The 10646-nt window shown below is 39.6% G+C and overlaps 1 protein-coding gene across 1 annotated transcript; it reads right to left on the bottom strand.

Moving 5' to 3' along the window:
- Positions 1 to 7934: 7934 nt before the first annotated feature.
- On the bottom strand, positions 7935 to 8420 carry LOC122650619. Its single transcript, XM_043844019.1, has one exon. It carries the CDS (start codon positions 8418 to 8420, stop codon positions 7935 to 7937), a length of 486 nt encoding a protein of 161 aa, XP_043699954.1.
- Between the last annotated feature and the right edge of the window lie 2226 nt (positions 8421 to 10646).

Consider the following 10646-nt stretch of genomic DNA (forward strand, 5'->3'; position numbering starts at 1 on the left):
CACTAATGAAGTGCATCAAAAGAGCAACCTAATCCCATTTTAGTAACATGCTCCTGAAAAACTTTCAGAGTCAAGCCCTTAGTGAGAGGATCAGCAATCATAATATCTGTAGTGGTTTGCTCCACTGTGATCTGTGACTCCCGAATTTTCTCTCTGATGAGAAAATACTTAATGTCAATGTATTTGGAACCTAAAGTGCTTTTGTAGTTATGAGCAAAATGAACCGCAGCTGAGTTGTCACAGAACATTCTCAATGGCTTAGATATAGAATCAACAATATGTAGCCCTGAAATGAAGTTTCTCAACCATAATGCCTTAACAGTGGCCTCATAGCATGCCACATACTCTGCCTGCATAGTAGAGGATGTAGTAAGTGTCTGTTTGACACTCTTCTAAGATATAGCCCCACCAGTGATGAGGAAAACATATCCAGATGTAGACTTGAGGTCATCTGGACATCCTGCAAAATCTGCATCAGTGTAGCCAACCACATCAAGAGAATCAGATCTTCTATAAGTAAGCATGAAATCTTTGGTACCCTGTAGATATCTCATGATTTTCTTGGCAGCTACCCAATGCACTTCACCAGGATTGCTCAAGTATCTACCAAGTACACTAATGATATAGGCAATGTCAGGCAGTGTACAAACTTGAGCATACATCAAACTACCAATAGCAGATGTATAAGGAACATTCTTCATCTGATTACGTTCCAATTCAGTTTGTGGACACTGAGACTTAACAAGTTTATCCCCCTTCACAATAGGTGCCTTACTGGGTGAACAAGCTAGCATGTTAAATCTTTTCAGTACCCTCTCAATGTAGCCTTTCTGAGATAAACCAAGGACGCCACAAGACCTGTTACGATGAATCTCAATACCCAAGACATAAGAGGCTTCACCAAGATCCTTCATATCAAAGTGACTAGATAACAACTATTTTGTCTCATGTAAAAGACCAACATCACTACTGGCAAGGAGAATGTTATCAACATAAAGCACAAGAAAAATGTACTTACTCCCACTGATCTTCAGATAAATACACTGATCCACCAGATTTTCCTTGAAACCACAAGATGTAACAACTTTATCAAACTTGAGGTACCACTGTCTGGATGCCTGTTTCAAACCATAAATAGATTTCTTGAGCTTACATACAAGACGCTCACTACTAGTATGTTCGAAACTAGGGGGTTGGATCATGTACACATCTTCTTCCAGATTTTCGTTAAGGAAAGTCGTTTTGACATCCATCTGATGAAGTTCCAAATCAAAGTGTGCTACTAAAGCCATAATGATTCTAAAAGAATCCTTGGTCGAGAATGGTGAAAAATTTTCCTTGTAATCTATGCCCTCTCTCTGGCTGAATCCTTTTGCTACAAGTCTGGCCTTGTAATGTTCAATTTTGCCTTTGGAGTCCTGCTTGGTCTTGAAAACCCATTTGCAACCAATCGGTTTACTTTCTCCTAGCAATTTTACCAAATCCCAAACACCATTGATTGACATGGAATCCAATTCCTCCTGTATAACAACCATCCACTTTGAAGAATTTGGACCACTAATAGCTTGGTTAAAGGTAATTGGATCAGAATCCATGCCAACATCATACTCATGCTCTTGCAAATAAATAACATAATCATCAGATATAGTAGACTTACGAGCTCTTTCAGATCTCCTTAAGGGAACATCAACTACAAGCTGGTCCTAAATCTCATCAACTACAGGTGGTGCAGCCTCAACCACTATAGGCTCCATAGGTTCTTGAGTGGGAACATTTCCTTATACAATTTGAGGTTGTATCATTGTAGGCGAGTGTGTCAAGGGCACAGGCACAAGAACACGCTCCTCCTCAAAAACCAAGTTACGCGGTTGAGTATTCTGAATTTCCATATTATCTTCAAGAAACACTGCCCAATCAGATTCCACAATTCTGATAGAATGTGTAGGACAGTAGAACCTGTAACCCCTTGATCTTTTTGAATAACCAATAAAATGACCACTAATGGTTTTGGGATCAAGTTTCCTTATCTGAGGGTTAAAAGGTCTAACTTCTGCTGCACAACCCCAAACATATAGGTGAGACAAATTTGGCTTCTTACCAGTCCATAACTCATAGGGAGTTTTGGGAATAGACTTACTAGGCACTTTGTTCAAAATATATACTACTGTTTTCAATACATCACCCCACAAGAAATCCAGTAAAGATGAATTATTTATCATGCTTCTGACCATATCCATAAGGGTATGGTTTCGCCTTTCAGCCACCCCATTCTGCTTAGGCGATCCTGGCATAGTATTTTAAGCGTCAATACCACATTCTTGTAAGAATCTGGCAAACGGTCCAGGGTTACGCCCAATTTCATCATATCTACCATAGTATTCTCCACCATGATCAGATCTCAAACTCTTTATCTTCTTTTCCCTTTTAAGTTCTACCTCAGATTTAAAAATTTTGAAAACATCTAAGAAATCTAATTTTTCTTGAATAAGGTAAATATAGCCAAAACAAGAAAAGTCATCGATACAGGTAATAAAATATCTGTAGCCACCCATGGCAACAGGAGTGAATGGACCACAGATGTCTGTATGAACCAGCTCTAGTACCTCATCTTTCATGGTTGCACCCTTCTTTTTAGCTCTAGTGTGTTTCCCCTTAATGCAATCAACACAAGTTCCAAAATCTAATACAGTGAAGGCTTTTTCCAAAGCATTAATCCATCTCTCCGGTTCCATCGCCTCCGGGCCAACCCTGGAAAAAGCGGGCGGATGAAGTTTCTTGAACCTCTCCATCACCCTAGCAGTGGAGTTATCTATAACATGCTGAGGCACCGAAGGTGGAAATTATGGAGGCTAATTGGGTGGTGGCATCGCTTGCTGTTGCATCATGGTCGTAAACTGAGTGGTCATATGGGCTAGCATTTCTTATTGTTGCTGTGTGATCCACATCATGTTTGCTACGATGGTATTTAGCTCATCGACAATCATAGCCGGAGGTGATGCGGTGGCAGGAGTCAGAGGGGTCGTAGGCACCGAGTTTGAAAGGTCCCTGGGTATCCCTACTGAAGTGACTGACACTTCAAAGTTTTGAGCTTCAACTCCATTCGGTAGTCCAATTTCTGGAACAAATCGAGGGCCTCTTCCATGACAACCACCCCGGTTAGATCTTGTGTTAACCATGGTTGTTTCTGTAGAAAGGGATCTTAGGCATAAATAAATCTACATTTTCTAACTAAGGAAGGTTCTAAATTGATACCTATGCGTACAAGCTAGCATTTGCTATGGTACGACATAATAGTAAAACATCGCACGTATAGAGATGTGTAACCGAAAACATAGGAATTTATAAATACTACAATAGGAGTAAGCACAAAGATAGGCTGGGGTGTGTGTGTGTGTGTGTGTGTTTTTATTTTATTTTATTTTTATTTTATATTTATTTTTTTTATTATATTTTTTTTTTATTTTTTTTTATTTTTTTTTGTGTGTATCAGTTGTACTTTCCTGTCCAAGTTGTAGTTCGGAAGTAATACCTCCAGTTTCCTTTCTGGATGTAAAAATTTATGCCTCTTCAATTATAGAGTTATCGGCTTTTGCACCTAGCTAGTCTCCTATTGTGTTCTTCTACTTTCTTATTTTAGTGTTTTCTTAAAACTTTTATTTCTTTGTCTCTAGGCCACCCATCATCCTACTTCCGTTGTTTGTGAATGTAAATAGAGCTTCTCGCTCTGATACCACTCTGTCACACCCCAAACCACCCCTGGGAGGATTTAGGTAAGTGACCGAATATCCTACGACATGCACCAATCCCCAAGGATCTAGAAGCAGTATTTACACATCACAAACCGCACAATGAAGGTAAAAAGATATTAAAAGAATATCAGAGTGCAACGAAAGATCGAATTACCCGCAGACGATTTATATTACCAATAATAAAATCCCAAATACCTATGTTATACCATATACATATCCTTTTATGTACAATAAGTACATTGTCTTAGTAATTACACTTCTTAAAAGAAAAAAACTAAAATAATAACAAAACCGTCGCTAAGCAACGAGATGAGGAAGATCTGCAATTCCATCGACAGCTTCCTCGCCTGTTGGCAAACCTATATAAGCTCATGACTTAACTGTGGCTTAATGCCCGGCATATAGCTCATGATTTAGTTGTGGCTTAAAGCCCAACATATAGCTCCTGACATTAATTATGGTGTAAACCTTGGCATATAGCTCCTGACATTAATTGTGACGTAAAGCCCGGCATATAGCTCCTGACATTAATTGTGGCTCCCACAGGCATCCAACACCTTAACCCCTATTGGTAAGGGTGCGTAGCATAGGTGATGAAACTCTAACCCTATGTCTATATGGCATCGTATGAGTCAGGCGGTGTCAACCGTATCCCATAATACGGGCTACCACAGGCCTCATTTCCAATCCGGCTCCGGCATCTAATCTAGCAATTTCACATACAATCATTATCATACATTTTCAATGCTCATCAGATAAGATTCAAAATTCAAATGAGAATATAAAACAATTTAAAATAATTAAAGGTAGTAAATATTGTTGTTGTTGTCATGACCCATCAGTCATGTTACACCTACACTCATGGTGTAATTCCACTCACCTTGGTTTGATCCTACTGGTTCAGATGTTTGTTCAATTTCGGTCGGTAATTGGCTGTGCACCTCGAGCACGAAAACAAATCCTAAAGTAATAAATCAGGAATATGTTATTTTAATTATTCAAAACTATTTTGGATAACCCAGTGTTAGTCTAGGCTCCTAGGTCTAACTCGGTGCTCAGTCCGAGATCATTTTGAATTCTCTGGGCCTTGCACTGGGCTTTAGGCCCATGTCCCGGTGCATCATCCGAAGAATGTGTCTTAGGGTCAATATGGTATTTTACCACTGTAATACATAGTTCTAGGTCACAATAGTCATACAACACAGTCCCTAGGTCAGCAGTGCTGCAAGACCAACACAGGCAAGGTTTCTAAGCCCTGCGGGGCCCACTTGGGTACCCAAGGTATACATAATTATGGACAGATGTGAGGAGGGGTATTTTGGTCATTTTCCACCTCCTTACACTATTTATAGTCCATATGTTGAGGTCCCCCAAGTCAAATCAGCAAAACAGTGAAGTTTTCATTCACTGGGTGATGTCTGCATCGCCCAATGCCATCACCCAGAGATTGCAAAACTGGAATCAGGCTGAGATTCCAAGGTTTTGAACCACGGGCAGTGCATGAATCCTCTCCTCATGCGTGTTAGGTCATCTTGGACCCCAAGGGTATACTTTGCGATGGTCCATGTGGATTTTCACCTGCGCCCACCACTTGGCTCGCGAAGCGCCCCGCATGACTGATGAATAGTAACCAGCATAGCTTTAGCTGCAAGCCACGGTTTTGGCTGCATGCAAAGCTGGTTTTAGGTATAAAATAGTAATCCAAAGCTGCTACCACCTAGGGTTAGGTTCCATGCAGCCAGGGCATGCAATCAGGACTCCAAACAGTCAAATAACAGTGCATCTGGCAGTGCAGCCATGCACAGCCGAATTTCGGCTTCAAGAACAGCAAAATAGATCTGTATTTTTACTCAAATATCTCAGATCTTCCATGCTCCATGCTTGCATGTAAGATCTGGAGCAGTTCTAGGTAGTTCCTAGCTGTTCTGGGCTGCCGGTGGCCAAAAATCCATTAAAACCACAGAGATCTAAGAAGAAAAATAGTAACAGCAGATTTATTACATGAAAGATGCTCAGATCTTACATGCAACAGGTTTGCATGTTAGATCTGAGGCAGCACTACGCAGCCCCCAGCTGTTCTAGGCTTTCCTTGGCCAGATCTGCCTCCATAAAGCATAGATTCAAAAGAGGAAACAGAGAACAGCAGCAGCAGCCGATTAGGGTAAGGATTATACCTGAGTTTTTTGTCTGAGTATGCTGCTGGAACCGAGTTTGGGTGCAAGGTATGCACTCCCTCCTTCCTTCCTCTTCTTCTCCTTCCCTTCTTCCTCCTTTCTCTCTCTTTTCCTTCTCTTTTTCTCTCTTTTCCTCTCCTCCACGGTTTGAGCAGTGTAAAGACTCTAAAATGAGGCTGAGGTCTCTATTTATAGACCAGCCCTCAACTAAGGTCTGTTTGGCAGCTTAGGCCCATTCCAAGAATGTGTTTTTTAGACTGATTCTCAGTCATTCCGGGCTCTCTGGTGGGATCCACAGTGATCCAAGAGTATGAGGTGGTCCCTCAGACTCTCTTCAACCTATGGGGGGTGTTCATGGCCAATAGGGGTGGTCTCCACACATCTGTAGATTAAAATACTGCATTTTCCCACTCTGGGTGATGTGTGCATCGCCCAATGCCATCGCCCAGAGATTTCATCTACAGAATTGTTTGGATTGAAATGAAATTTCAGTCCATTTAGAGATATAATTGGATCATGGTTCCTTCTAAGAAAATGAAGCCCTATGAATCTATTTTCTAGAAAAACTAGAATTAAATAAAATTAATATTGAATTATGGAGTTATGTTATTTTTATTACACAAAGGTCAACCTGTCAAGACAGCATGATCCAATTTTGACAGCAACTTGAGCTAAACTTTTAACTAACTTAGAGACATAACTAGGTAATGGTGTTTTCTAACAAAATGCAGCCCTCTGAGTCTAGATTCTAATAAAATTAGAACCAACACAAATGAAGTTCTGGGGATGGAGTTATATCATTTTAACTAAGAGAATGTCAATCTGTAAATTAGCAGAATTTGTCATTTATGTTGGGATTTAAGATGTATGTATGGAATTGGGTTCTCATCATCAAATCAATCATTAAAATTGATGTTTGGCTTTAAAAATGTTTTATCTAAAACATTCAAGTTGATGAGGGTCATCATTGGTTTAGCCTAGAACTAGGATTTAAGTCCAAGGGTCCTAGAATCAAGGGATGGTACCTTCCTTAGCCAGTACATTTGGTGGTCAGCTGTATAGTCACAAGGAGTTGGTGTTTGCCTTCTTAATGGTATGTAGGTCCTCACCAATGGGGCTACCTCATTAAGTTCAACCACATGTTCAATGCACCACAGTATACTGGTAGCTTTAACCTCGGATTCTGGGCTTTCAACAAAAATTCCAATTAGCCCCTATTTTTGGGCAGGGGTTTTACAACATTTGCAATAGAATAATTAATAAGATTGGGAGAGGTAGTGTCCAAATCAACTTTATAAAGGCCATCACACAATAATGCAGATCCAACTAAAAGAGAACCAGAATAGAGAGAAAGTTTCCCACTGTCAATATTAAAATTGTAACCATAATCATCAAGTTTAGAAACTGAAATCAACTTCCTCCTAAATGACGGTACGTAAACCACATTGTTCAAATCCAAAACAAAACCAGTAGAAAAATGTAATCTAACTACTCCTATGTATTCCACTTGGGTCTTCTCTCCATTCCCCATGTAAACCACCATCTCTCCTTCACTAGGTTTCCTCCTACTTCTTAATTCCTGGAAACAATTAGTGATGTAAATAGTTGCTCCAATATCAATCCACCACGAATTAGGGGAAACACTTACTAAATTTGATTCAAGACACACTAGAGCTAAAGATGTACCTTTCTTCTCAAGCCATTTCTTGTAGCCAAAATAATCTGTCTTCCTATGCCCATCCTTCTTGCAGAAAAATCACTTTCCCTTGAAAGCTTCACTATTTGGTTTCAAACTCTAATCAATTTTCTCAGATTTTGCCTGCTAGCTACCTGACTTCTTGCCTTTCCAATTTTTCTTGAATTTCTTCTTACCCCCATTATTGGAAACAAAATGGGCTGAATTTGCTTTCTCCTTTTTATTTCTTTCTTCTTCCTGTACCAATATGGTAGTCATCTCCTCAAGACTCCACTCCGTCTGATTAGCACCATAGGAGCTCTTGAGGCCTTCAAACTATGATGGAAGTGACTTCATAATCTGCCACACAAGAAAAGAATTTGATATGGTCACTTCCATCTCCCCCAACTGGTTGGCATAGTTGGTCATTTTTAGGATGTGGTTGCGTACACCACTTGTACCATCATACTGGGTGTTTGTGAACCATTCGATGTAAGTACCCTTCTCAGCCTTATCATGTTTGGTGAATTTCTTGCTGACAACTACAAGAAAATCCTTAGCCTTTTCAGTTGCAGGCACACTCTTCTTTATCTGTTTGTCCATGGTATGCTGCATAATCAATAAGCACAACCTATTTGACTCCTCCCATTTTTCATAGACAGCCTTTGTTGCAGTGTCACTATCAGCTGTGGGCTTGGTGGGCTCATCAACTCTCAAGGCAAAATCAAGTCTCATAATCCCAAGAGTGATAATGAGAGAATCTTTCCATTCCTCAAAATTTGAACCATTCAGAACTTTGATGGAAGATAATTGGGAAGTCATAACTGGCAAACATAATTATAAATATTTACCAAAACATACAATATGTAAAAACTGGAAGTATATCAACATCCCAAGAGTATAATCAAACCAGATTAATTTGGGCTCATTAATCAAATTTATCCCAATTTTATTTTTAATAACTGTAGGAAAACATAAACTGGGGAAAGATCCGGCGTCATCGGGGTCACACCTGTGGTGGCAAGATCATCCAACACGCAGTGGAATCTCTCACATGCAAGGCGAGACGCCTAAAACAACACCACTCTGAAGATTTCGTCACCTGTGGTGGCAAGACAAGAACCTTCAAAGCTGTGAAGCCCAAAACGTCACCCTTACACCGTCAAACGAAATCGACCAAACGAAGACCCACCTGTGGTGGTAAGAGCACATCACTCGTCATATGGTTTCCTTGACTGCAATCCATCTGGATGGTCGATAGCGATTCCACAACCTCAACAATCAGCCCACTGAGTGGAAGCCTAATTATTAAAATTATGGAATCCTACAGACCTGGATTGCTACTATATGCCCATTTAATTTTAAATAATTTTCATCAAAGATTTGTACTGAAATATGGAACACAAAAAACCATGAAACAATAATACATATATAAGGTGTTCCATCATGCTGTTGCTAGATCCAACAAGTAAATAATATACTATCACAAAGTCTCATAATGTGAAAATTGAAAACACATCAAAATTTTCTAAGTGTTAGAAGTTATGTGTTCCCTATCATGACAGATCAGAATAGCACAAGGTATAAACAGAAATTGAATTGAAAACAAAACTTTATTGTCTATTTTTGTTTTTTTTTTTTTTTTTTTTTTGTTTATAGATTCTGTTTATAAAACAGAACCAGAAAGTAAACCAAATGAACCTATTTCTGTTTCTGTTTATAAAAAAACAAAACCAAAAACTGTTTTTAATTCTATTTCTATTTTTTTTTTTTTTTTGAGTTCTGTTTTGATGAACCAGAACCGAACTAGTTGAACCAGTTCCAAAATCGGATGAACCAAAACAAACCGACCAAACTCGGTTCAGTCAACGGTCTGACCAGTTAACGGGTTAGCCGGGGTCGGGTTTTTGGGTCATTGGGTCGGGTTGTGGCAAACCTCAGCGGCGCACGATAGCATATCCTTATTACCTTTTGACCTTTTTGACCTTTTATTTTTATTTTTATTTTTTTTTTAAACGAATGGGAATCAGACGGGGGAATATTCCCCCATCTTCTTCACTAAAACACACAAACAGAAAACCTAAAAAATTTAGGGTTTTAAGAAAACCCACCTACTGTCGACAGTTCCGGTGGCCGAAACAAGGGGCTGTCAGCCAGGAAAATGACCGGCGAAGTTTCGACTTCCTCCGGCAACCACAACCGCATATTAAAATCCGGTAAAACCCGCAAACCACAACTGATTTAAGAAAACAAAAACTGGGTTTTTTTTTTTTTTTTTTTTAAAGGAACACTGCCGCCCTTGGTGGTGGCCGGACCAGCGGCACGGCAACCTCGGATGACCCCGGTGACCTTAATGGCGAGATCATATGCCCAAAACAAATTGAACAGAAAGCTACGGTCATTACACGGAAACCTTTTTTTTTTTTTTTTATTTGTAACCCGCCATAGCAAAACAGCGACGGCCATGGTCTCGGCCATGGCTGTAGCAGGGTTTTCTTTTTTTTTTTTTTGTTTATGGATGCTAAAACAGAGAGCAATCGGCCAAAACAGTTTTGTTCACATGGCCATGGTTTCGGCCATGGCCGATGAAATTTTTTTTTTTTTTTTTTTTTTTTTTTACTGATCAGTTCGATTCATTCACACGCAACCAAGAAAAATTAAAAAAAAAATTGCGGCCTCATTGATCAACCATGATCAGGCTTTGATACCATTGATAAAATAATCATGCGGAACATTCATGGAGATCAATGAGCATACACATAAATTATGGAGGTGTGAATGGCGTACTTGGATCCATGGCTGAAGTAGAAAACTTTTTCTATGGTTCTTGTCGCACACAAACGTTGGTCTGGTCTCCCCTCTTCCACTTGTCTTTAGGTTTTCTTAGAGCAGTCACTAAATGGGCCAGTGAGGGTAGGGACCAACCCTGCAAAGAAACTAAGGTTTCCTTCCCATTAAGGAAACAATACCTTAGGTCCACACATAGTAACTGGACTCATACCATTAAGGCAACTCCCATCAACATAACTAAACCCGTTTTAATAAAAT

This window comes from Telopea speciosissima, chromosome 2, assembly GCF_018873765.1.
Source record: "Telopea speciosissima isolate NSW1024214 ecotype Mountain lineage chromosome 2, Tspe_v1, whole genome shotgun sequence".
Taxonomy (NCBI): domain Eukaryota; kingdom Viridiplantae; phylum Streptophyta; class Magnoliopsida; order Proteales; family Proteaceae; genus Telopea; species Telopea speciosissima.